The sequence below is a fragment of the Fomitiporia mediterranea genome (genome assembly GCF_000271605.1).
Source record: "Fomitiporia mediterranea MF3/22 unplaced genomic scaffold FOMMEscaffold_5, whole genome shotgun sequence".
Lineage (NCBI taxonomy): Eukaryota > Fungi > Basidiomycota > Agaricomycetes > Hymenochaetales > Hymenochaetaceae > Fomitiporia > Fomitiporia mediterranea.
In genome coordinates this window covers 283,264-308,771 of record NW_006760390.1, presented here as the reverse complement: position 1 = coordinate 308,771, position 25,508 = coordinate 283,264, and the positions used below count along the sequence as shown (strand labels likewise).

The 25,508-nt window shown below is 48.1% G+C and overlaps 9 protein-coding genes across 9 annotated transcripts in view; 6 read left to right on the top strand and 3 right to left on the bottom strand.

The window, feature by feature from the left end:
- Positions 1-598, top strand: part of FOMMEDRAFT_105566 (YjgF-like protein) — a gene marked incomplete at its 3' end in the record, with an annotated part of 2,350 nt that extends 1,752 nt beyond the window's left edge. The window contains exon 3 of the mRNA XM_007265036.1: positions 446-598. Coding sequence (XP_007265098.1) covers positions 446-598 — 153 coding nt within the window. The remainder of the gene's footprint in view (positions 1-445) is intronic.
- Positions 599-754: 156 nt separating this feature from the next.
- Positions 755-1,964, bottom strand: FOMMEDRAFT_18901 (20S proteasome subunit). Its single transcript, XM_007265035.1, has 8 exons — positions 1,886-1,964; positions 1,771-1,815; positions 1,695-1,720; positions 1,320-1,625; positions 1,210-1,268; positions 1,049-1,151; positions 901-996; positions 755-843 (listed from the first exon to the last, which is right to left on the bottom strand). The coding sequence occupies exons 1-8, from the start codon at positions 1,908-1,910 to the stop codon at positions 775-777; spliced, it is 729 nt and encodes a 242-aa protein (XP_007265097.1). The 5' UTR covers positions 1,911-1,964; the 3' UTR covers positions 755-774.
- A 365-nt stretch (positions 1,965-2,329) lies between these two features.
- Positions 2,330-5,318, top strand: FOMMEDRAFT_105557 (uncharacterized protein). The gene is made up of 14 exons (XM_007265034.1): positions 2,330-2,773; positions 2,839-2,873; positions 2,930-3,094; positions 3,225-3,287; positions 3,346-3,443; positions 3,507-3,595; positions 3,648-3,655; positions 3,718-3,843; positions 3,899-3,914; positions 3,970-4,012; positions 4,062-4,070; positions 4,120-4,157; positions 4,216-4,478; positions 4,597-5,318. The coding sequence occupies exons 1-14, from the start codon at positions 2,721-2,723 to the stop codon at positions 4,638-4,640; spliced, it is 1,050 nt and encodes a 349-aa protein (XP_007265096.1). The 5' UTR covers positions 2,330-2,720; the 3' UTR covers positions 4,641-5,318.
- Positions 5,319-6,621: 1,303 nt separating this feature from the next.
- Positions 6,622-8,594, bottom strand: FOMMEDRAFT_154568 (uncharacterized protein; the record flags this gene model as incomplete). Its single annotated transcript, XM_007265033.1, has 7 exons — positions 6,622-6,825; positions 7,162-7,323; positions 7,359-7,472; positions 7,538-7,603; positions 8,007-8,266; positions 8,338-8,358; positions 8,429-8,594. 7 exons carry the CDS (start codon positions 8,592-8,594, stop codon positions 6,622-6,624), a joined length of 993 nt encoding a protein of 330 aa, XP_007265095.1.
- Positions 8,595-9,203: 609 nt separating this feature from the next.
- Positions 9,204-9,945, bottom strand: FOMMEDRAFT_18899 (uncharacterized protein). Its single transcript, XM_007265032.1, has one exon. It carries the CDS (start codon positions 9,891-9,893, stop codon positions 9,510-9,512), a length of 384 nt encoding a protein of 127 aa, XP_007265094.1. The 5' UTR covers positions 9,894-9,945; the 3' UTR covers positions 9,204-9,509.
- Positions 9,946-10,401: 456 nt separating this feature from the next.
- On the top strand, positions 10,402-16,922 carry FOMMEDRAFT_166890 (uncharacterized protein). Its single transcript, XM_007265031.1, has 14 exons — positions 10,402-11,142; positions 11,205-11,284; positions 11,338-12,135; positions 12,198-12,617; positions 12,689-12,898; positions 12,931-13,188; positions 13,259-13,416; positions 14,682-14,860; positions 15,087-15,213; positions 15,418-15,548; positions 15,666-15,742; positions 15,872-15,925; positions 16,003-16,012; positions 16,081-16,922. Exons 1-14 carry the CDS (start codon positions 10,614-10,616, stop codon positions 16,812-16,814), a joined length of 3,765 nt encoding a protein of 1,254 aa, XP_007265093.1. The 5' UTR covers positions 10,402-10,613; the 3' UTR covers positions 16,815-16,922.
- Positions 16,923-17,161: 239 nt separating this feature from the next.
- Positions 17,162-18,575, top strand: FOMMEDRAFT_154564 (inositol monophosphatase; the record flags this gene model as incomplete). The annotated part of the gene is made up of 9 exons (XM_007265030.1): positions 17,162-17,394; positions 17,444-17,523; positions 17,582-17,694; positions 17,753-18,045; positions 18,096-18,110; positions 18,170-18,185; positions 18,243-18,370; positions 18,426-18,444; positions 18,501-18,575. 9 exons carry the CDS (start codon positions 17,162-17,164, stop codon positions 18,573-18,575), a joined length of 972 nt encoding a protein of 323 aa, XP_007265092.1.
- A 582-nt stretch (positions 18,576-19,157) lies between these two features.
- On the top strand, positions 19,158-20,805 carry FOMMEDRAFT_120600 (inositol monophosphatase). Its single transcript, XM_007265029.1, has 9 exons — positions 19,158-19,465; positions 19,526-19,605; positions 19,664-19,776; positions 19,832-20,124; positions 20,178-20,192; positions 20,246-20,261; positions 20,318-20,445; positions 20,500-20,518; positions 20,580-20,805. Exons 1-9 carry the CDS (start codon positions 19,233-19,235, stop codon positions 20,664-20,666), a joined length of 984 nt encoding a protein of 327 aa, XP_007265091.1. The 5' UTR covers positions 19,158-19,232; the 3' UTR covers positions 20,667-20,805.
- A 131-nt stretch (positions 20,806-20,936) lies between these two features.
- FOMMEDRAFT_105546 (NGP1NT-domain-containing protein) lies at positions 20,937-25,068 on the top strand. Its single transcript, XM_007265028.1, has 6 exons — positions 20,937-21,204; positions 21,277-21,425; positions 21,485-21,656; positions 21,713-21,975; positions 22,315-23,421; positions 23,479-25,068. The coding sequence occupies exons 1-6, from the start codon at positions 20,958-20,960 to the stop codon at positions 23,593-23,595; spliced, it is 2,055 nt and encodes a 684-aa protein (XP_007265090.1). The 5' UTR covers positions 20,937-20,957; the 3' UTR covers positions 23,596-25,068.
- The last annotated feature ends 440 nt before the right edge of the window (positions 25,069-25,508 follow it).

Below are 25,508 nucleotides of genomic sequence, written 5' to 3'. Positions count from 1 at the left end.
CATGTGTTATCATCCCATCTTGAAGACAATGACAAGTATTGAATCTTGACAACGATTCCGCAGCCCACAATGTCGCTCATACCCGTCACAACCGAAAGTTTTTTTTCGAAACACTCTTCACTCCAAGCCCAGTTGCTAAAATTAACATAAAAAAGACGCACCTATCCCGAATGCACCTTACTCGCAAGCAATTAAGGCCGGAAACCTCCTTTTCGTGTCGGGCTGCGTACCGCTTGATAAAGAGACGATGACGATAAAAGCACAGGGTATCGAGGCACAGGCTTTGCAAGCACTAACAAATCTGAAGGCTATTGTCGATGCTTCCGGTAGTTCGCTTGACAAGATCGCAAAGACGATGGTATGTTGTCCTTGGTCATCTAATCAGAATTGACATCTTGCTGAAGCGCATATATGTCTCTACTTCGTGATTTGATGACATCCATAGGTGTTTATTAAGAATATGGACGAGTTCGCACGCATGAACGCTGTATATGCTGAATTCTTTGGGTCGCATAAGCCGGCACGTTCGTGCGTTGAGGTTGCCCGGCTTCCCATGGACGTGCTCTTCGAAATCGAGTGCATTGCGGTACTGGAATGAGCTTAGAAATGGGCTTCGTCAAATCAGTGACGGAGGGAAGGCAGGATCATATCGTTGTTCCGCAGGTTGGAATTGGCACCTTGCTCGGCTCCAGAAATCTGTCATTTCATGTTGCGATGCCAGACAGTCCACAGTTTCAAGCACAAAAAAGAAGGATATAATACCAAACGAGAAAGTTACATTTGTTCAATTACCGACTGGAGTGTCGTCTCGTCTAAGATTTCAAAACCATTCTCCTGCGTCACCTAACATATCATCAGAACTGGCGTGGCGAACGATAACGCTAGCAAGAAAAAACAGACCTGTGCTAATTGGACGTTATGTTGGTCCAATCTCTCTTCCATGACTTGCTTCAAAATTCTAAGGGTTAAAATTTGTGCTTCCAGGAGCGTCATTTGCTAGCCGACGATCAATACAGAGACAAGCATTGACAAGTGACTTGCAGCGTACTTTATGCCACTTGTCTTGTAGTTCGCTCTGTGCGGCCTCGGAACCTGAACCAATAGCTTTTGCATCGTATCGCATAAAGGTCCCTGAGGGATCTGTGTGGAACCTGAACGCCAGCAAGTCGTTGGCATTGTGGATGTTATCACAAAAAAAGTCTATCTTACAGTTGCGGCCCGTTCTCGTCGAATCCTGCAATCAAAAGCGCTACACCGAAGGGTCGACTCTATAACATCGTCAAGTGAGATAGAAATTCAAGATCCACGTTTTAACATACCATCATAGCTTCCTCGTCGTGTATGCTCTCACCGAAGCGCAGCGCCAGATCACACACAGCTTGAGTTACACTTTCAACTTTGATGGGTTCATCATACGTAAACGCGTGGTTTTGCGCAGTGACGCGTGCATGGTCAATCATCGTGCGTGCGTCCGCAACAAGACCAGACATAGCGCACCCAACGTGCGAGTCGATCTCTACGATTTTCTCTATCGACGAAGATTCAAGTAACGAAGATTGTACGCGTTTTTCTACGCCTAGTACAACTCCATGGGGTGTGCGAACACCGACTGTTGTTGAACCGAGCTGGATAAAGCCAAAATGGTCAGTAACGTCATTTCACGAAGTCACCGAGCTGAGCTGGGATTAACTCACCTTGATAGCTTCAATGGCATACTCGACTAAAAACTTAGTGAGATACATAATTATTTCATATTAATGTCATTATCACCTTGAAAGAGCCGTCCTTCCGGGGAGAACGTGTTGACACCACGGTCTATGCACGACAGTAATCCGAAAGTGATCAGTCTCTAACTTGGTCAAAGACAGAAAACGAGCTGTCTCACCATATTCGGACCGAGTAAGGAACATTTTAAGGTAATGTCGATGAGAGAAGGACTCAAGCAGCTACTCTGTTGAAACAGACGGAAACGCGGTGAATTTCGAGGTGACGTTTGCTGAACGCGCGTCCACATTCGTGTCGTCGAATCACGTGCTGAGAAGTCGAAGGACCTTATAAAGGAGTAACGTCTCACGGATATTTACTTCCGTTAACTCTAATTTGAGTCCAAACAAAGCAAACAGCAAACAAAACAAAGCATGATGCGCTCTTGTAAGTTTGATTGTCTCCGCGTGGATCGGATAAATCTGTCAGGCTTTATTGGGATCAGCGTCCCGCATGCAACATCATACAACAACTGTCTTGATAGTCCTCCAACCAAGACAACGAATTCTTGAGTTACGTCTCGAACACCGATCCCAGAAGCAATCCCATTTCAACCACACTTCTTCTGTAAATTGATTCTCTCGTTCTGGTCTCTTGTTGCATCTAGGATACCAGGATAACAATCGGAACAAGGTCTGGGTGGTTCGCTGTTAGAGAAATGAGCGCCATTGATCTTCCCCGCCTTGGCGCCTCAGTTCGGTAGTCCGGTTATTGGTCTGCCTGTGTGCATGCATGCTCTTCACAGTAACCGTGAAAACTTACGAGGCGCGCCACACTCACTTGAACACGTTCCGACTCTTTCACTTTCCCACGTCCAGCCATTCGTCCAAGTACTTCAGTCTATAAGGGACAAGAGTCGTTTGTACTGCTTGTTCTTTTGCCCATCATCCCACCTACCGACACGTAGTCTGCACTCATGAGCGCGCGTACCGCCTCGTAGCTAATGTAGTCTACTCATGGCAGGTACGGTAATAGACACAGAGAGCCCAGCGGACATTATTCACCAAATGTATGTGCCACCGTTTTTCGCTCCACTGCACCGGCGGTTCTCACGAAGAAATTCGCTTGAAACAGTGACGCAAACTATTATCTGAGCCTCGTGGCATTCAGTGAGTTCTGCGCTCTCGGAGCTGTCATGAACAGAGATTGATCGTCGCCCCTGCAGCGATCCTTTATTACGATTACGCCTTAACCCTACCCGACGAGGTACGATTTATCTGGAAGAAGAAAACGAGCCTCGTTACTGGTCTCTTCTACACCAATCGCTACCTTTCAATCCTTGGGACGATTCCAATCGTTCTGCAGAGTTTTGGAAACTGGTCTGCAAAGGTTAGTCTCTGTATCTTGCCCAGTTTGATATATGCCTGGAGCATATTAATCAACTTCCCTTTTACATGTTAGGGGTATGCATAGCTTTCTAATGACATGGAAACAAAGGTCTTATTCACACTGGTAACATAGATGTGACGATTTGCAAAAATATCATCAATTTTTATCCATCATAGTGCAAATCATTGTCGCAGGTGACTATTGTACAAGTTGCTTTGTGGCTCGTTCATTGCTGACGGAAACGTTACTTAGTCATCGTGATTCTCCGGACTTATGCGTTATATGAATGTAGCTTAAAAGTATTGCTGTCAATGTCCTCGTTCGCAGTTATTGTCATTTGCTTCGTTATCGTAAGTCTGAATGCCGTGTTGTACGAGTGACGGTCTTTCTCATCAGATCTAACTTTAACACAGTGGGCTGTGCTGGCGCCAGCTTCCACAGTACAAGAGCAGTACGACCTCTCGTCGATGCTGGGATGCAATGCTAATCTTTCATTTGAATTGTAAGTGATGCCATACTCTCGGCTGTTACAGAAGTCGCTAACATTTGATCAGGGCTGCCAGTGAGTCCAGTAAATTTTGATGGTCGCGGTGCGAGTCTCATACGACATATTGTGCTACACAGAGCTGTCTGGGGCATGGGCAAGCTTACTGGTTTTCGATACCGCAGTTGTCATTCTTACTCTACGAAAGGCGATAATAATCAAGAAATTAGAGAATCGCAAGCTCTTCTACGTTCTTATTCGGGATGGTGAGTTCGTTGCCTACTCCTCAATGCCTGTGCATCCAGTGACAGCAGATTTCAGGGACTGTTTACTATTTGTAAGCAGAATACTTTGCTGCAGGAGATTACCCTGGACTCATTACCTGATTTCAGTGTCTTCGCTATGATAAACATGGCACAAATCATTATCTTTCTGGTATGTCATATTAGCCACTACGTAATTCCGACTTCTCATCAATTGCCAGACTGGAGCAGTGAGCAAATCGCTTTGTGCAAAAGGTGTACTGTCTCAAATCATTACAGCCAATTGTCAGGGGCGTACTCACTACCTTGGCCAATGTGTAAATTTTCAGCTCTCTCGGAACTGCATAACTTATAATTAACTCTGATTAATGAAAGGATCTCAACGACGTTGATATCACGTTTAATGCTTAATCTACAGAATCCTCGTCTTTTTCATGCAAACAATGATCGAACCGCAATTTCGACCCTTGGCGCATTCGTCGCACGTGTGCCGGACCAAAGCACCGTTTCGTCAGGTTTAGCATCTAATAATACCCTTACGGATGAGAGCACGCGATACGCATCCTCGGACGGCGGGACTTGGACTCTGCCAAACAGGTCTCATATTGTTAGAAAGATAGATATCCAACAAGACATCGGTAAGTGGTACCATTTCATCTTGGAAAAATGGGCACAGTAAACCGCGTCGTGATGCCTTCCTCTCCGTCCTCCCGCTCACACATGTGAAACTGATACCTTGATACTTCCTTCCGATAGAGCTTTCCGTGATCTCTGATCACACAGATGGGGATCTTAAATAGAAGTAGAAGGGGTTAAGATTATCGCGTCGAACTGGAACTTCGCCTCAGTTGAAGTCGATTCTCCGTAATGCTCGCTGTCTCTTAACGGCGAATAGCTGGATAGCAACAACGCTCATTACTAATAGACGTTCGGAAGGTCGATATCTTTGTCGTGCGAACTACGTCGGGCAAGTTGTAATATCACGGAGTTCGTCGAGGGCGGAGTTCCCCGCTCCTCCTATTCAACCAGCTATCAGATCCCGTTGCCAATTTGAGAACGTTCATCTGCGATCAATGGTGGTGAGGATATGAACAGAACCGGGGTTTCCGTTTTGGACATCGTAAGAAGACGACGCTCAGACCTCTTTCACAGGTGTCCCGAATTCCGATCAACGATATACAAATTGTCCCATTCATCTCCGTTGGGGGCTCAATTACTTTCGCTCTTTCCCGAGCAACATTTCAATCCGTCTATTCATAACCCGCGGACATCACAGGGAGAATCTCACTACAGGTACATATGAAAACAAGGGCTTTCAGCTTAGTAACAGAGGCGGGGAGAGACACGTATTGCAACCTGGGAGCAAATTTGGCGGGAAGTCGAATATATGCAATACACATACGGAGGTAGTAAAACTGATGAGATGTTCAAATGGTTTATTTACATGAAAGCGGGAAGGTCGAAACGGCATTTGGGAATTCGATGGGCGAGAAAAGCTGTCCCTTCTTTGCTAGTAAAATTTAAATCGTAAAACTTCTAAACCTCTATAAGTGTATCGGTTCTTTGGAGGGTGATGTATATGTTCCTTGCTCTTTCTTCCTCTCCGTTCGGTCGCACCATAACTTCCCTGTTCTCGTGGCATATTCAGCGAATGAGAGCGTATTCAGTTCCTGGTTTCAGGCACATGGAGGTTTTTGGATGAGTGGGAAGCATTGTTATGGTTGCTATAATGATTCATACAACAAACTGATGATCATGATGGATTCCAATGCAATCAGCTTTGATCGAACAGGAATCATGCCTGTCTCACGACTTAATTGAAGAAGCTGAAGAACGAGTCAAGGCCAAGTTCGCCGTTGTTCAACAGTCTCCGCACCAATAGTGAGACCACAGTCCTGGTGCGTGCATACATATTATATGCGAGTATGACAAAACACGGGATCGAAAGTTTCTTTTGCAGGTCCGCGGGGAGATCAACACTGAATGCTTTTCGTCCTCTCCTGCTAAGCACACCAGCGCAAGCATTACATCCGAATTCCGACAGAAGCGCTTCGGGATGTCTTCTAGCATTGAACCGGTGCAAACGCCGTCATCTCTTATGCGCATTATTATCTCGGTTTCTCTCTCCGTCAAAATAAAACTTAAACTGCCTTCCATTCCATCGTGACATCCTTAGGGCTTACATACTGCATCTCCTGACGTCCCTGATAACGTCTTGCCACAGACACAAATATCACTAGGACGTCCCTAAGTCGTAATCCCGCTCGCTCACTTGCCAGAGACCCGAGCGGACCTTGCCTTTCTCCCCTTTTTTTCTCACCTTCCTTCCGTTCGACCAGAAGCGACGGCTAACTCAGCGAGTCTACTACGTATACACTTTGTGGCCCCTCTAATTTCCAGGGTATCGATCGCTCCGGAGAGGAGTACCGGACGGGCGTGCAAACACGAAGGGTAGGGTGGGGCACTGAGCGGAGCTTCGCGTCCTTGAATATGCTTGTACCGGGTGCTGGTAGGACGAAATGAAGCTTCCTTCCGCCTAAACACTCTTTGCCCTACCACATACATCCGAGAATCCTCGAGTGAACCCCGCACATCTGTGTGCTCGTACGTACTAAGCTCCGCGGATTTCAAAGCGACAAACTTTGTTTTTTGCATTCTCGTTAGTACTACAACCGAGAGAAGAAGGCTCGGCCTCAAGGACGCTGTTGACCTTGTGGCGTTAGCTTCGCATGCGAAAGACAGATATGAATGCGTTTATAGGCGCTGTGATACTCAATCATATCAGGCGTTCCTTTGAGCGGAAGGTGAGAAGTGAATATGAATACATCGGCGGAACCATGTTAGGACCACGCTTCCTGACACAGGAGTCCGTGTCCTAATCATACGCGACTGCATCCATTTGAAGTGCGATGCCACGGCTCCTGAGCGGTCTCCATGCACTTTCTGCGCAAACCGTCTGCATACTTGTACCGGATTGGTCCTCGCCTGTGCCTAAGTCAGACTGGCTCGGCGTTACACAAAACATGTGGCACGGAGTGTCGATCACTACTTTGTGGGTCCAAGAATGTCCAATTTAGGAAATATGCCCATTTATCAGACAATGACCACGGCTTCCATCCACAGCTGAAGCAAAAGTCAGACACATTTTTACCTTACTAAGTGTCTCTAACGTATTTACATCCCTATGCTTAGCATTAATGAGCTCGCGTCTCGTATCGGCACTATATCCTATTCTGCACCGTATATATCGGTCAAGATTTTGGATCGAGTACGGAAAAGACGGGCTTGGCAAAAGAACAAATGAATGTGAGCACTGCTCACTGTCCGCATTCTATTGAGCGAAATGGATTGCGCCGGGTCCCGACGACGAATTTGAATTGCATGTGAACATCGCAACTTTGTTTGCTGCTTCTCCGTCTCCGTTGGAGGAGAAGTGACTGAACGCCGTCTAATTGTATGTAAGCGCCCAACCAATCGTCGCGCCTGGCATATCGGGTTAGCTGCAGAGCTATATTTACCATTTCAAAACAATACATCTTGTTGCTAATTGCCATGCAACATAAGATTGGTAGCAGGAGGCAGATATCAGATGGTTTGGCACTTGATACGTTAGTCGCATGCCTAACAATCATCTGCGTCAGCTCCATTAAGCTTTGAGTCACAGAAGAAGCAGAATGAAGTACCAAACAACACGCACGCTATTTGTGGATCCCGCATCTTGTTCAGCCACCCCTTCTCCCGTATCCGTATCTCCTGGATTGAACTTAAGTTAAACTTCAATAGTAACAGTCGAGTATTCCGTGCCTCGTTTAGCTTGCTCATAGGTCATATATTTTTAGACCAAATCGTCTAGGCTCTTCTGGATGTACCTCTGAAATGCGATCTAATGCCTGCGTGCATCTCGTAAAGAGTCTACGGGCAGGTGTAGTAGCAATGCCAATGAAAGGTATGTAAGCCTGAGCCTTTCCGTTGACTACAGCTCACTTTCTACTTGAGTCAGCCACATGATTCACCACTGGCACTATTACCGACGGCAACTTTACCATCCAATATCATCCAGCGTCCTACCACCGCTCCCATATCCATTACAGGTAGCCCGGTAGCACTAGCATGACATGATCCATCACTGTGCAATGCACATGAATTGCTCCCAGGACGAATCGCACCTCCTCAGGGAAGTCGCTAAACTTTCCGATGTCGACGTCCGAAAACACGTACGTTCTCCCTTCTGAACACGGACTGCTGCTGTCTTCGCCCCCGTTAACGGCAGCAAACGTGTCTTCCATTGCGTTGTGTGTCCCAAGTCCAGCCTCCTCGACGTAGCCGAAAATCCCGGAATCCGATCCAGCCACTATCTCCGCCTCAAACGCTGATCTACCTTTCATGCTTACAATGCTTACAGAGACTACGTTGGTCAAGAAGTTCCCTTTCCATTGGATTCGACCAGCGGAGGTCGTTAGTTAACGGCACGCCAGCTTAGAGAGCTGCTTCGAATACCTTTCCTCCGGTCATTTCGCACTTGCGCGACAATCAACGTAAATAGGTATGTTAGCTTGGGATGATCAGGGAAGAGAGTAGCAGTAATTACGGCCAGAGCGATATTTCATGCCCCGCACTTCTCCAAATGATACGCCGCAACGAGCGTCCGAATGCCTTGGGAAGATGACGGCAAATATGTCAGGAGACGGATAAAATCGCAATTGGAAATGCAATGTTCGCATTTCAGGCGCATACATGCGACGTGAAGTGAGCATGGATGATCTGCAGGTGTATAGGGACGTTCATCGTCGACGTTATCCGATACCATAAGAGGAGCGTAATACAATTGAACTGTATTCCGAAGGGAACGTAGATTATAGAAGCCTGGTGGTCGGGGCAGACCCCACAGAGGACCAAGGGACGGCGACCTTGTCTGTATTGAATTATTCTTTGCCTGTCCATTGTTGTTGAATTTGAAATTCTCCGCGCTTGACATGGGTATGCAATGCTGTGCGATGGGTTACCAAACATGTCCACAAATGTTCGGAATTACAGTTCCACTAGCGTCGCATCGCGGTGATAACGTCGAAGACGCGACTGATCGGGGTTCAGAATGAGAAGAAAGAGTGTGAAGATGTGACTCTGGCGGAGAATTTGCTCTCGGGGGCGAGGACAGCGCTAGAGCATCTGTGTACGTGCCAATGATGTAAGTTCATGCGTGACGAAACAGAGATGAATTTCATGAAGGTTAGGAAGCAAGATCCGGAAGGGAACACGGCAGCTAGAGAAGTGGACGTGCGAGCCAGCGATGTTCCGTCTTCGGGCACCTATACGTATGCCCCAGCCGGTGCCCCGCGGTGCTGCAGTCTTTCACTCACCCTTGGAAATCTCTCACCAGCACGTCCGTCGTCGATTCTTCCGGGATGCACCCATTCGGCGTATACGTACATAGAGACCGCAGCTGAAAATAGCAGCATACGTCTTCATTATGTACATAGTTACCCATCCATTCAGAACCTACACTGCAACGTTAACGGCTCGCTCCGGAGGATTGATATTGGACGGCCAAGGAAACACAAAAGTGCAATGGGAATGGACTTTGCGCGGGACGGAGGAAACGGAGATTCAGCAGTGGAACGGATAATCGAGACATCTGATGGTGGATGCAATCATTGTTGTTGGCCGTGCCGTTACAATTTGGGCTTCGAGCTCGCAGGCGCAGTCGGCGGTGATCGAGGCACCCAGGAGAACGGACTGGCTGTTGGCCGTTGATTCGTTGAGCGGCGGAAGATGTGATGGAATTGACTTGTTCTGGATCCTGTGGCGTATATTCGGAAATTGTACTGTAAGCGTAGGTAAGACGGAGCAGAAGCGTCCCTATACTGGCCGCATATTATATTCCAGAACATAAAGCGGAGGACGGCTGTCAAGCGAGCGCCTTGAAAGCGGTGCAGTTTGAACGCGATAGATTGTACTTTGGAAAGCAAGAACCGCATGGCAGGGCGGGCTTTCGGTAGCAGGCGCCGGTGGAGATGGGACGGGTGATGAGACAGCGGCGGGGACGGAGAAGGCATTGTTCTGAGGCTAACTACGTTCGCGCAGCTATAATAATAGGTCAGACTCGGAGGGCGGGACAAGGTTAACCCTCCGATGCATTGCTCGGCTGCAGATTCTTATATTTTGTTGAATTTTTAATCTGTCTCTGCAAAATCTATGTAGTGCCGTTGCAACAGTCAGGGCAGCAGTATTGAATCCCCGGTGGAGGATGGCGCGCAGCCACCGAGTGTTTGAGTGTCGTCAGCGACGACATTGACAAGGGAGATCGCCGTCAGGTTAGCCATCCTACCGGGGCTCTTACGTTTCCAATCCAGAAATGAGTTGGAGAAAACGAACGAAGTGAGTTCCGAGCTTTGACAATCCCTGACATGTCCGTCGCGCTTCATCGCCACCTGCACACACGGACGAGCTAAGCTACGCGCACATGCGCTCTCGACCTGCCGTAAGGCGGCTAGAAGAACATGGACGGACAAGCGGAGAACGGCAGAGAATGGTACAAATATAATCTACAAATGAAAGGGGGGGTGTGAGAGCGAGAGAGAAAGGAAACGAAGGGACACGGGAAGCGAGTGTGTTTTTGGCGGTGCGGAGACGGCGAACTTGAAGTTGCACATCAGCATAAGCGCACGGCTTCCATCCATGCTTCCTCCCTCCGCGTTATAAAATGTTATGATATACATACGCCTCCATCCACCCGTCTCGCAGCTCTACTCTCCGCCCACCCTCCGCTCCCACACATGTCACGCATCTCCCTTCCCGACGTGCCCTACGACATCCTCGTCAGAATCGCTCTCGAGACCGCCTGCATCGACGTCCTCGGTCCACCCACACATCTGCCTCCTCTCCTTGCCACCTGTCGCCCCATCTACAATGCTCTTGCACGCTCCCCGGAGCTCAATGCTCGCATATTTAAAGCAAAGTTTGATGTCACGGCCGCGCGCCGCCGCTTCGGGCCAATCGCGCTCCTCAACAGGAACCTTGCGGTCCAGCTCAAATCCTACTGCATCTCTCTCAAACGCTTCCGTGCTGGCGACGTACACGCCGACACGTCAACGCTAGAGACGGATCTCTGGAATGCATTTCTCATGTTGACAGAGAACGATGGCAAGAACGCCGCCCAGCTCTCACAATATGCGCGCTTCCCCGAGTTCGCCGAAAGCCTCATTCGCTCGCGTATGCTGGCGGATCGAGAGTCGACCGGCTGGCCAGTCGAGACGACGTGGAAGAGCCTTGCAATGTGGTCGCTCTGGATGATGACGGACACTCGTGAGTTGGTCTGGGTTGTGTCGCGTGCAGACTATATGCAGTTTTGCTGATTTTGGATTCAGCCGCGCTCCAGGCTGAGGGTACCGAAGCGCGCGAGTCGTTCATCCGCCTCCTCCTCCCCTTCATCTTGTGTTGCTTCCGCGTACGTCTCTTTGAACACTATGCTTTATCAACAGTCTGACGCGCACACGCCAGTACAACTGCTTCCACGCTGCAGACATTCATTACAGCCTTCCGCTCATCCGCGAGGACTTTCCGCAGCTACCTACCTCTTTAGTCACCGCTCACGGCCGTTTCCCGCAATATCCAAGCGCAGATGCCTGTTCGGAAATAACGCACTTCAACCAGCGCATAACCATCGCGCGTCCGCCAATCGTGCAGGCCGCACAGCTGCTGTATTTTGCACGACGCGAGCTCAATGGCTTTCCGATACCCATGGGAATTCCGCGTGACCGCGAGCATGCGCTTTCATTGGGACAGCCCACCGGCCCAACACGTGCGGACTATGCAGAGCTAAATGCGCATCCTTCGGCGCGTCTGCTAAGCTCAGGCGACTGGGACTGGCTGACCGCTCTTTCGTCTACGGATCGTCATGTCACGCTAACAGGGAACGAGAAGTTCCCAACGGCTCGTGCTCTGAGTGCACGATTTGATGCAGATTGGGAGCGTCTCACAGGTTGCTACAGCCCCTGGGTATCGCCGACATCTGGCGCATATGCACGGTATGCGTTTGGCGCGCTAATTGGTCGCTGGGTGGGGCGGATGCTCATTCCCGACGAGAACTCTTACATGTCGATGATCGAGAATCCGATGTTGCATAGCTTTTTCGGGGAGAGTTTCCCGTTCAGCACGATCCGGCCGTTCATGCTCACGCTGAGGGAATATCATTGCATCAGCCCGGAAGAACCTGTAGACTTCCGTACAGCGGAGAATGGCTTGGACGACGGTGTGCTGAACGCATATTTGCCGCCTCTTAGTATGCTCGTCGAACAGGTAGGCTATCTAGCAATTTAGTCTATTTCACTCGCTTTCAAGTATCTAACATCTCATCATAGGATGCTGTGACATTTACAGAACAATCTGCTGAGCGATATCGCCACCGGTATGAGAGGATACTGCCGGGTCGGCCAAGTTGTCACAATGAAGATACATGTGTTTATTGTCTCCATCGCACTGCACAAGCCCCTGCTGAACGCTCGGCGCGCATGGCTGAAATTGAGGCAGCGTTTCAAGAAGCGGGGCTTGGACGAGACGACATGGATGTAGACGAATCCTGTACTGACTCGAAGATGAGTGAAGAAGATGGCGAAGAAGATGAATATGAGGCAACAATTGAAGACGGACCGTGCAACGGGGTGCTGGATGTTGTCTTCACAGGTATAACAGAAGAGCGCCATGGTGATGCATGGTGCCATTACATGTATTATGGCCGACTACGTGAATGGGACGGACTCATTGTGCTTGTTGGAGTTCCTGTAAGTTCTTTCTCCGTTCTGTTACTGTCCCCAAGCCTTTCTAGTCTTTTGAAATCCTCACTGACATCCAGCTTTCGTCCATTTTCGCGTCTTCTCACAATCGTGATTCGCGATTTTCACAGAATGATGTGAATGAAAGGTTATGGGGTAAATGGATTTTCCGTGGATACCTTCATGGTGGACAGAATTTCACTGGCCGATGGCGGCACTATGCATACGACCTCTTCGCGCCAGCGTACGAAAGCGCCTTCACTCTCTCCAAGCGCGATGATGCTGAGGAGGTATGAACGTGCGTGTGTTCGGTCCGCCCCAGGCTCCCGGATCTTGGTCTCGGACTTCTCGTCAACCTGACGTTTCCTGCAAATTTGGTCGAGCGGACTTTGTATATCTCGAAGCCGCTTTTTGCAACATTTGGCGTCTAAAACGTTCGTGGGCGCCCATCTTTCGGCTCCTTCCAGGCACCCTTTCCCCTGTCCTCCGTAATGAGTTGCATCAGTGCACAAGACGAAACAACGCAATGTCTTTTCCTACACCGTATCTCAGTCCTCCGCCTTTCTTGCTTTCACACCATGTGCTATGCCCATATTGCGCTTTCTCCGCTGCCGTCACCTCTAGTTCGGGATCGAACTTCCGAGCGTTAGTCTCGTCTGTATGCTACTGTCTCTGGCACTGTTGCCGCACTGCCTACTGTTACGTTGACTGGTCCGTTTTGGGAGATGCGCGGGAATGGGATTGCGCCACCGTTGCTCCGTCCGATAGACTTCCTTGTGCTACGTGGTTCGTATTCTCGTTCGACATTGTGCGTTCGTGCTCGTCGTTTCTCGCTTTAGTAAACACGGGATCTTGATCTTGCGCCCCATATGCAATCCTAATCTTGTTCGTTCCGTTTGTCCGCCTTGCTTGTTCTTCCCAGCCTCGTACGCTGTTTCATCCTATTTTATGTATACTTCATTTGTTTTTAGCATCGCATTACAGCATTCACCCGATTGATTTTTTATGCATGCATGTTCCGCTCATCAGCCAATTACCTCGCTGCATCACCGCACTTTATTTTGTCTATGTAGCATACATCTCGCAATCGCTTATATTTTTTCACTTTGATATGGACTGTCACGAATATGTGGCAACCAACGAAGTTTGTTTTACGTGGTATCCTCATAGAGTTTCCTGTATCGGGCATTTGGCGCGTTTAATGTTATACCATGCTTACTTGTAGTCATTTCACCTTGTTTGCAGTGCTTCTCGTATTTGTTTTCAACTACCGCTCTACTTTCACGTCATATTCTGCTCAAAATTGGATACGATGCGAATTTGGGATCGTGCTTCTGTCTGAAAGCGTAAGACACGAACGAAGGTCCGCTTCCTCCGTCACACCATCTATCTTCATTGCCCATTCTTAGAATGTTTCGTACGTGTGGGGCACTTCATTTGCGAGTGATCCCCTTATTCCTTTACGTCTTTTGTACATATGCGAGAGCGGGGGTCCATCTTTTTGCCATCTTCTTTGGTGTCGTAACGTGAGCATGCATACAAACGGCTTCATTATTATTATTTTTTGAATCATTCGGCATGCCTGAGATTGAGTTCTTTCGGAGAGATGAGACGAGACGGGAGCTAGGGTAGCCAGAACTGTAATCACACACACGACTTTTAGAGGTTAAGCAGTACTGTGGTCGCAGCCTCTCAAGAGTCAAACTAAGTTTGTCTGCTGGCTGCCAGGCTTGGACTAGGTTCAGAACTCAGAAATTGAATTAAAGTTGAATCGGAGTTTAAATTGATCAGCATCACACGTTTTCCACGCGTTGCAGCATGGCTGCCCGAAGCGCGGTGGTAGTTTATCTCTATCCACGATCATCTAGCTTCAAAGATAATACTGACAAAAGCGAATCAAGGAAAGACAAGTCATAGAGAAACCAGACTAGGCTCAGAATCCGACCGTGAGTAGCCGAGGATGCAGCTACACGAGGGAAACACAAGAAACCTGCAGATCATTGCAGGAAGAGTGTTTGACACGTAAATCCGAATCAACAGTTATGCGAAGTATCATTTATGAATACCCTTTAGCGAATCGCTGGATTTTCTGTACAACCAGATCATAACTATCGACCGCGCCTCTGGTCTCATCTGCGACGTTCGGCACTTCGGCGAACTGCCTGATCTTGAGAGTACTGTGCAAGCAGGGAATGTTGTGGATCTACGTCGGGTTACTGTTTTACCTGGATTCGTGGACGCCCATGTACACTGTAGGCTGTCTATTCTCTATATGCTTCCCTTTCCTTTCTTCTCGTTCTTCTACTCCATCTCATCCCGCAAAGAAGCGCTTCCCACATCTATCATGTAACTTCCAGTTGCGAAACGTCCCATCCTCATGGGGTCATAGATATTTCATCTTTCCTTCCTTCTTTGGCAGGTATAACTTCGATTTTGAAGGGTTGAAGCTGAGATGCATCGCTGCCTTTTAATTTTCAGTATTCTTGCATCCCTACTCGGAAACGTCATGGGATGACCAGCTGACCAAAGAGCCACTTGTTGAACGCACGATCCGTGCTGTCGCTCATGCGCGCGAAACGTTGCTTGCGGGATTCACTACAGTGAGGTCAGTATCCCTTTAATCTATTCGAAAAGCATCCGAACTCTCCTTGCTTCGAGACCGAATCGTCAGAACGAAATAATTATATTGTGGACTGTATTCCACGGGTACTTCCCGAGTTGCCCTTCCACGCCCGCACTAGTTGCTGACTCGGGTGCTTCTTTGAGCTTTCGGTCATGAATTACTAACTCCCTTCACTGTATTGTACAGGGACCTAGGTACGGAAGGTGCGGGTGACGCCGACATTTCTCTTCGCAGATGCCTTTCGGGGCCAGATGCACTCGCACCTGGCCCTCGGTATTTTTGCGCGAATAGGGCCCTTGTCCCAACTGGTAGCTACGGTAAGTAGAATAGTGCCCACTAACACTATCTTTTCGGTCTGTCATCTTTTGATCCACACCCGCGAACGTATAAGAGTACTGATTCGTACCATCATCCTTGGGAATCATTTCGCAAAGGTCCGAGAAGCAGGATTATACTCAATGCGGAGGGAGTCCAAGGTGTCACTGGCGCAGAGGTTGCGGATGGCGTTGAGGTGCGGTGATGACAGTCCAGCCTTACCACACTCTTCCGAACGTCGATCTTTACTTGGCTTTCCAGCAATAAAGAATTTTAATGCCTAGCTGACATTTGCTTGGTCTTGTGTTTTCGTTCTTTTGATAAGGAATGTCGTAAAGCTATACGCCGGCAGACTGGTGCCGGGGCTGACTGGATCAAGGTTCGTTGTCTTCACCAAATGTCAAAGTGTTTAGTGAGCGGGGACTTAAGTGCGAACGACGGCTTTCTGCGGGATAGATATATGCAGGTAAGGATCACTCGAAATGCCATGGAATAGGAAACAAAGTCTCTTTGACTTACACTCTAATGGATTAGACTATCGTTATCGCTCGCGAATGGCGGATGTTTCCGCCCGGCCAGCTGCGGCTTCCCTCGCAACATTCCAGACGGACGAGTTGAAAGCGTTAATTGACACGGCGCACCAGCTCGGACTGAAGATTGCTGCACATGCGAGCACGGCGCCGGCGATAAGTACCGTGGTCAAACTTGGCGTCGATACGGTCGAACACGGTGATGGTGTTGACGACATGGCGCTCTTTGCGCGAATGGCCCAGCATGGCGTGACGTGGGTTCCGACTTTGGCTGCCTACCATACTCTTGGAAAGGCAGATGTATGGGCACGTGCGTGTGCGACCTTCCAAGCCGCTCTAGCTACCGATGTGAAGATTGCCTGCGGAGGGGACACCGGAGTTTTCCGGCATGGGGATAATGCATTAGAGATGCAGCTTATGGTTCGTCTCGGCGCAGACTGGCGTAGGGTTCTGCGTTGGGCGACCCTTGGCGGCTGGGAGTGTGTGCGTTCAAAAGAATGGGAGGGTCCACGCGGAGCGGAACGTCTAGAGAAGGTCGAGGAGCTCCGCGAAGGGCTGGATGTCGTTGGGGACAATGAGATGCCGTTCGGCGCGATAAGGAAAGGCTTTTCAGCAGATATGATAGCTACAACAGGAGACCCTGAGAACGACTTTGAGAATGCCGTTAAACCAGCCAGTATATCGTTTGTGATGAAGATGGGGAAAGTTTACAAAAAGGACGGAGTTGCTTTGCTTTGAACGTAAAACGAATGTACGGCATGAACAATGTGATATATGTGTAGCTAGAGTTGCTGACTCTGTCCTGATTTGACTGTGTACTACGTGAAGCTCCAAATCTATTAACAGCACCTATGTTTATACTTTTCCCTTTTATGGAATTGTTGCGGGGTTTCAATCTGCACAGACAGCAGTCCACCTGCATCACATGATCAAAACTTAGCTTTAAACATTTCATTTGTGGCGCATTAGTATTTCTTCTAACACCTTCTGTTTCCGCCTGTGGCACATACTTTCGACCCTCTTGCTGTTTACCTTGTCTTCGCCCTCTTTGACAGACACTTCCTCGAAAGAGGGATAGCAAATCAATGGCAGCTAACGAGCTTTCAGAAAAAGATCTAAAGGAGATTCTGGATTTCTCCATTGCACTGGCTCGAGATGCTGGGAAACTTATACTTGAAGGATCGGACAATATCTTGCGATCTGCTGCTGGTGCTGTTGACGAGAAGAAAAATTCTACTGACTTAGTCACGAAGTATGATAAGGCCGTGGAAGAGCTGGTACGCAAGAGGGCTGGCAGCGCCTATCCGTCCTTTGGTTTGTGAGTGTGGCGTGCTGGCTCGAGAACTCTCTTTGCTAAGGCTAGATAGTATCGGGGAGGAAGAGACGGCAGCACTCGGGAAACTCCCTGAGCTTACAGATGGTCCTACTTTTTGTATTGATCCGATCGGTAGGTCTAGAAATCTTGTAATCGTTCCGAGTAGTCTGGCGCAATGATTCGTCGACAGATGGGACCGTGAACTTCGTGCACGGTTTTCCTTGGTCTTGTATCTCTATTGGGCTAATAAATCAGAAGCGTCCTGTCCTTGGAGTTATTTACAATCCATTCATTGACTGGCTGGTCCGTGCATTCCGGCGTTCCATGCTTCGTTGTACTATTTCAAACCTTGTAACTATAGTACTACGGATCCCTGGGTCAAGGTTCATACCTCGTCAAGCCAGGAGGCGCCTTGTTCAGGCTTCCCCTTGTCCCCCCTCGTCCGCTCCCTTCTCTTTCGCAAGCCCTGATTGCGGTTGAATGGGGATCGGACCGAGGTATTATTCCGACTAAAGCAAGAGCGGATTCATACCTTCGTCTTGCGGGTGATGGGAAGCAAATTGAACACGGTAAAATGGTGCACTCATTGCGCTCGACGGGCAGCGCGGCTTTAAACTTCGCATGTGTTGCTGCCGGGCAGATGGATTTGGTTTGGTATGTTAGTTCTCTTCGCCAAGTGCTAAATCGTACTAACATGGACATAGGGAGATCGGTCTCGGGTAAGAGTTCGCTAGTTCGCTAGGAGAGATGTGATGTTTAGGTTCTAACTTATGCATAGGCCTTGGGACGTTTGCGTATGTGGATTTGTCTCAACAATGCTTGCATCATTTGAAATTTTATAATATTTTTAGGCAGGGACTATTATTGCTCAGGAAGCAGGTGGAATGGTCAACACATCTGTCATATCAGTTCATGGTGGAGAGGTCACCGGCGATGCGTCCGATAAAGTTTTGACGGGCGGAAAGTACGTCGTCATACGGTCAGTTACTCCCGTTTGTATCCTCTCATATTCCGAGTCTAATATTGTTCTTAAGGGCTATTGCGGATTCAGAGGTAAAGTAGTCATGTTCAGGATCAATGAGAGTCTCACAAATTTACTCACTCTTCAGAAGGAGAAGGGAATCGATATTCAAAAACGACTCATTAAAGAAGTTTGTGAAACTGTCATAGATGTCAAACTATAAATCCAAGGTCTAAAAGGTAGATTTCTGAAGGGGGGGGGGCATGGCTCAGGTGTAGATTTAGGATACCACAGTGTACGTCCTTGTGGTTTGGTTCATAAGTGGATTTCATTTCCTTCTATTCATTCCATTTATCCCATTAAACCCTTATTATTGACACGAAACTGCAGACTAAGCACTTCAATCATCTTATTTATTTCTCATTTACGTACAGTTGTATTCCTCATAGATACATACTTACTAATATCTAATGCCATACGTTGCATATATATATATATCAGAAAGCTTACCGAGGTACGTTACACTAACACGCATACTTGTTATTGTGTTTCTGAAGCCCGACTTACAAAGAGAACAGCAAATAGATACGTCTGCAACAGGCAGTATCGCTACGTAGCAAATGTAATAGATAAGAAACTTGTAAATAATTTCTCTGAAACAACACGATTGCATCTTATGCGAAGACTGGGACTCAGACTCATCTCCGTTCTCACAATTCGCGTCGCGTCAATGCATCACATGACCGAATTGCCACAGTCAAACGTGCGACGCAATTTTGAATTTCTGACGCATTTCTTCTCCTGTGGCAATCACACTCGGTCCTTGGACTCTTAGACAAACCCAGAGGGGACGTCGCTTAGTGAAGGAATAGCTGAACCGATGGCATCGAGCGAACTTTCAAGTGAAAACCTTAAGGAGATTTTGGAATTCTCCAAAGTTCTTGCTCGAGAAGCCGGAAAACTTATACTCGAGGGATCGGACGCCATCTTGCGATCCAATGCGGATGCAGTTGGAGAGAAGAAGAACTCTGTAGACCTTATTACTCAGTATGATAAGGCTGTGGAGGATTTGGTGCGCAAGAGGACGGGTAGCGCATATCCGTCCTTTGGCTTGTACGTGTAGCAAAACCGTCCTAGGAATGCCGTTTGTATGCTTATCTTGAATGCCGATAGCATTGGAGAAGAGGAGACAGCGGTATTAGGAAAGCTCCCCGAGCTCACAGATGGTCCAATTTTCTGTGTCGACCCAATTGGTCTGTCCGAGATATTTGTAGATGCGTCGAATAATCCAGCGAAGTGACTCCTTGTCAGACGGGACGACGAATTTCGTGCATGGTTTCCCTTTCGCTTGTATCTCTATAGGTCTCATTAACCGGAAGCGCCCTGTTCTTGGGGTTATTTACAACCCGTTCATCGACTGGCTGGTCCGTCCATTTTGACTTGCCATAATTTCTAACGTCTCAAAATTATCATATGCAGTACTACGGAGCGCTTGGTCATGGTTCATACCTTGTGAAACCAGGAGGTGCTCAGTTCAAGCTGCCTCTCGCACCTCCACGTCCACTACCTTCTCTTTCACAAGCACTGATTGCAGTAGAATGGGGCTCAGATCGTGGTTTAGCTCCAATGAAAGCTCGAGCGGATTCGTTTGTTCGTCTCGCAGGTGATGGGGAGCAAATTGAACGTGGCAAAATGGCGCACTCACTCCGGTCGATGGGAAGTGCGGCTTTGAATTTTGCCGCTGTCGCTTCTGGATCGCTGGATTTGTACTGGTATGTTCAATTGCTGGTGAACTGCTCCTGAATGTATGCTAACGTGGCCGCAGGGAAATCGGTTGTTGGTGAGAAATTGTTAAAATATATACACTATGACCATCCTAAAATTCTATCATAGGCCTTGGGATGTTTGTGTTCGTAATAATTCACGAAGATGCTTTCATACCCGAGCGACTGACCTTGTCTGCAGGCAGGAACTATCATCGCTCAAGAAGCGGGTGGCATTGTCAGTACCTCCGACCTGTCCGTTCACGGCGGAGAGGTTACTGGTGATATGTCCGATAAAGTGCTAACAGGCAGGAAATACATTGTCATGAGGTGTGTCACTGTTCAAGGCTTTTCAATGGCCACTGGTTAATCGTTGGTCCCTAGAGCTATAGCGGATTCTGAGGTAACTGCTTTGCGGACTGTCTTATTATGCTGAGGCCTCGCTAATGTACGTTTTCTTGCAGAGAGAGAAGGGAGTAGATATACAGAGGCGTCTTATCAAAGAATTCTGTGAAACTGTTGAAGATTTCACGCCAAGCTCCAAAATGTAGATGCAGGTGTCGACCAGAAAAGCATTGGGTGATTCGACGTAACAGAGATAAGCACACAGGATCCGTAATAAACAAATCCAGTGTCCAATAGATTGCTACATAGGAGTAGAAAGATGCTCAAGAATCGTAATGTAATAATGAAGAAGTGTTGATTCTATGTCGTAAGTTTAGAACTTCCAGCCGTGAGAATAATACGCTTCTTTGAGAATGTCAAGCCGTTAAACATTTTTTTACTGGCACGGATCTTTCTTCTCAACGACTTGCCTCCCTCCAAAACTTAGCTTCCGCAGCATGGCTGCTGCCAAAACGTTCTCCGCGTCGCCAAAGGCACGCTCAAGCTCCTCTAAAGAAGCATTTGGTAAAAAAGTCAAGGGCGAGAACTTCTATCGCGATGCAAAGAAGGTCAATCGTCTCAAAATGATAAACGGCGGCAAGCCTGTGTACAATCGGGAGGGTAAGATTGTACAAGCTGCTGCGTTTCAGAAGACGGAGGCAGAGACTCAACCCGGGCGAGTCCAGCCTGACCGTCGGTGGTTCGGTACGTTACCATGTGCTAATCGTGTACAAAGCATTGTCTGACGGAGTTGTTTGCATTACTGTTCCGTGCTAGGGAACACCAGAGTGATATCCCAAAATGCGTTAGAGCATTTCCGTACCAGTCTTACGTCCAAAGTGCAGGATCCATACTCTGTGTTGCTTCGACGTAATAAATTACCTATGGCTCTACTTGACGAGAAAGCCAACCCGCATACTCAAAAAGTGCGGAGATGTTTTACACTTCTGATTAACTCACGGGCTGAGGAAATCACTGTTATCAGCGTGCACATATCGTCGAAACCGAGCCGTTTCAAGATACGTTTGGACCAAAGGCGCAACGGAAGAAGCCTCGGCTAGACGTCGGTAGCTTTGAAGAACTTGGTCAGTCAAGCGCTGCAGCAGTGGAGGAAGCAGACGCAAAAGCGGCAGATGCACCCGCAGATGAGCCAGCAGGTTCGTAATGTTCGCTTTCGACATCTCATTGTCTAAACGTACTGTTTCCACGATAGCTGTCGTAGAAACGGAAGCACCGATGCCTCAAACCCATGCAAACCACATTGAACCTATATACTTCAAAGGGACTTCTCGGCGAATATACGGGGAGTTGTATAAAGTCATTGACTCCTCTGATGTTATTCTGCACGTATTGGATGCTCGTGATCCATTTGGTACGATGTGCGAAAGTGTTTTAGAGTTCATCCGGAAGGAAAAGGCGCATAAGCAGGTCGTGTTAATTATCAACAAATGCGATCTGGTCCCGAATTGGGTAACGGTGAGTAAATGTGCTTCCCTTTTACTCGCCTCCAGTTATAGTTGCGTACTGCTCCACGGACTTTGTCAAGTCCTCTGCTGGCCCTCGAGGACTCCTTACAGCAGAGACTGTTACGTTCGTGGAAGATCAATGTATTTCGTAATTGCTGCCCTTGGGCTCCGTTATGGAGTCCGCGGGAGTACAGCGATACGAATTACGTCTATCCCTGTAGAGTTGAGCAAGTCATTAAGTCTCTACGCCAGATTTGCTCTTAGTTTAGGGATATACATTTCCAAAGAGAACTTTACATTCACTTGCGGTGTTACGGAGTTTTTACTGACATATCCGCTTTGATCATAGGCTCGCTATATCCAATATCTTACACCTCGCTATGCGACACTCGCTTTCCATGCTTCACCGAACCATTCCTTTGGCAAAGGGTCACTTATTCAACTTCTCCGTCAATTTTCCCAGCTTCATTCCGACAAAAAGCAAATTTCGGTAGGATTTATCGGGTATCCGAATGTCGGGAAGAGCAGTGTCATCAATACTCTGAAAAGTGGCAAAGTCTGCAAAGTCGCACCCATTCCAGGCGAGACGAAGGTCTGGCAGTACATTACTTTGACCAAACGAATATATCTAGTCGACTGTCCTGGTATCGTTCCGACCTCCGCCCATGACTCTCTTACATCAACGGTGTTAAAGGGTGTTGTTCGTGTGGAAGCCCTTCCTACGCCTTCCGACCATGTTCCAGCACTCATGACGCGTGTAAAACCATTGTATCTTTCTCGGACGTATGGTGTTCCTCTCCCTGATCCTGACGACCCTACCAAATCTTGGGAGCCTGAAACTTTCCTCGATAAACTCGCGCGCATGAAAGGTCGATTATTAAAGGGAGGCGAACCCGACATCGAAGGCGTCGCAAAAATTGTTTTGAGCGACTGGGTGCGCGGACGTATCCCTTTCTTTGTTCCTCCACCCGAACGGCCTGAAGAACTCAATGAAGTGGAAGAGAGGAAACGGAAGAAGGGCAAGTTAAAAGAGAAAGAGTTTGTACCTGGTGTCACGCAGAAACTTGGTGGTATCATTCAGAAGAACACGTTCGTTGGCGAAGATGTGAAGCCTTTAGATGATGTTACAGCTGGAGACGAGGTTGATGGTGGAGAGTGGACCGGTTTTGGTGCTGACGATGACAGCGCTAGCGAAGGGTCAAGTCATAATCAAGAAGTGGACGATAGCCATGCCGAGAATGAGGGCGAAGAAGAATTGACATGGGGAGACGTCTTTCCTGACGATAGTAAGCCAGATGCAGCTTGTAACGATGCGTCTGAGGCCGAAGACGAAGACGATAATAATAACGACGATTTGGCTGTCGGTGAGGATCCAGACATTGCCTCGGAAGATGAGTCCGACCCAGAGTCGAGGAGGAAACGTAAAGTAAAAGAACCGCGTATGACAACAAACAAGGTACTTCAAGTGCTAATCTTTTCAACTTCAGACATACTTATTCTTTGCTTCTACCAGCGCAAAGCGACAAATTTCTTTGACACTACAAATGTCAAGAACAAAAACAGGAATCGACAGAAGCCTAAACCCGCTGGTGACATACGTAGACGACCAAAACCTGGAAGACAGAAGTAATGCTCCATGTCAAAATATGTAGACTATCATGTTGTTACATTGCTTTTAAGTTATCGCCTTGTTTTTTGTTCCATCTATTAATTAGAAAAGTTCATGGTTAAGGTACTGAGTATGCAAGAGTTCTGTATACAAACTTCAGATAATTCTAGAATCCTCCCTTTCCTAAATCCCACTCTCTAACGGCACCCTTCTTGCTATACTTTATGTCCATCGCGCTAGTCCCTGATGCCATAGTCCACGCCTCACTAGGCTTTAACGACTTGGGTTCCTTCTCCTTTGTTTTCTTCTCCTTATCTGGAAGTAGACCGAGGCGTTCTAATCGTTTTCGCTCGGCTTTATCTTCTCGGCGTTGACGAATAATATCCAGCATCGCTTCCCAACTTTCGAACTCTGAACCATCAATAAGGCCGGTAGCAGGTATAGTCGGAAGTGTTAAAGGCCCTGTGTCGAGCCTTGGATCGTATGATTCCTCGAAGTATTTGTCCATCTTGGAAGTGATGGAATCTGAGTGGGGTGTATACGAGTTGTCCTTTGATTCTTGCGTACTAGGTGAGGGACGTCTTCGTTTGCGTAGGCGGATACGCTCGATGTCCTCCTCTTCGGAAAGTGTAGGGGATGCAGGTGGTTGTGGGGAAGTACGGGCGGATTTTCGTGATTTGAATTGAGAGGACAGATCGGCTGGTGAGGCTTTCTTTGGTGGCGATAGTGAACGGCCAGAGTGTCCAGCTGAACGACTGGTCGCGTGCTTCGAGTCCACATCTGAGTCTTCGGATGCAGAGGCAGCTCTGGAAGTGCCAGCAGCTAGAGTATGGGATAACGTTGAAAACGCAGTTGTTGGTTCGTCTGTTTCTTTGCCTTTGCCCTTCCATTTGCTAGAATCTTCAAGAGTTTCACCGTGCCATACTGACTTCTGAGAAAGTTCATGTTTGCGACTAGACCCAAGGCGTTCGTCCGGAGTCCTCGACCTTGAGTGTACCTTAGGCGATTCGTCCTGTAGCTCGGCCTTCCAAGAACGATCATGTCTACGACCAGACCTACGACTCCCATCTTCCGGACTTCTCGGTCTTGAGCGCCTCCGGTGTTTCTTGGGCGACACTTCATTTCTGTCCTCCTCGGCATCTTTGTGTCGCCTCCTGTGGTGGCCGGAACCATCGTCCTTTCGAACAGGAGAGAGAGACCGGGAACGGCGTCTTCGCCTTTTATGCTCATAGTCATCGTCCTCATACCGTGAGCTATCAATCTCACGCGAATCTCGACTCCTTCGCCTACGACTACCATCCCGGTACCTGTCCCAGCTCATGTCTCTTTTCCGTGAGGAGCCACCCATGAGTCGGCGCATACGTCCGGCCTCTGTAGCTTCCAGTGCGCGTGCCCTCCTTTCCCTCCTTTCCTGTTCTTCCCTTTCCGCTTTCACTTCTTGCGCAGCTTCCGCTTGCGCCCTTAGAATAGCTCTATTATGTTCATCTGTGTTGCGTATAATCGCAGACAAGAAGCGTTTATTTGCTTTGGGTAAATTGGGATCCGGTCTAGTAGTTAATGTAAGTTTGGTCAAAGAGCACGATAAATAGTGAGCTTAATGCACGTACTCCTTGTCTGGAAAGTACGCAGTTACGCCATCCTTGAGATACCGCTCTGCTTTCTGTTTGGCCTCCTTGAGGATGAGTTCTGCCACATGGCGATCAAGCTCTTCGTCGGTGACTGAACTCGGAACAGAAGCGCCCATCGACGCTCTGACAAGGTTTGATACGACCGACGATAGAGAAGACGAAGGCGACGACATGGTAACTGAGCAAGAGCAAGTTCACCTGTAAGTAATGAGTCCGTAGCGAAAGATCGTGGGACTGTACTGCCATAAACGCGTGCTGTCCTCAAGGGTCAAATCCTGCAGGCGCGCCTCGTTCTCGTCTTTTGGT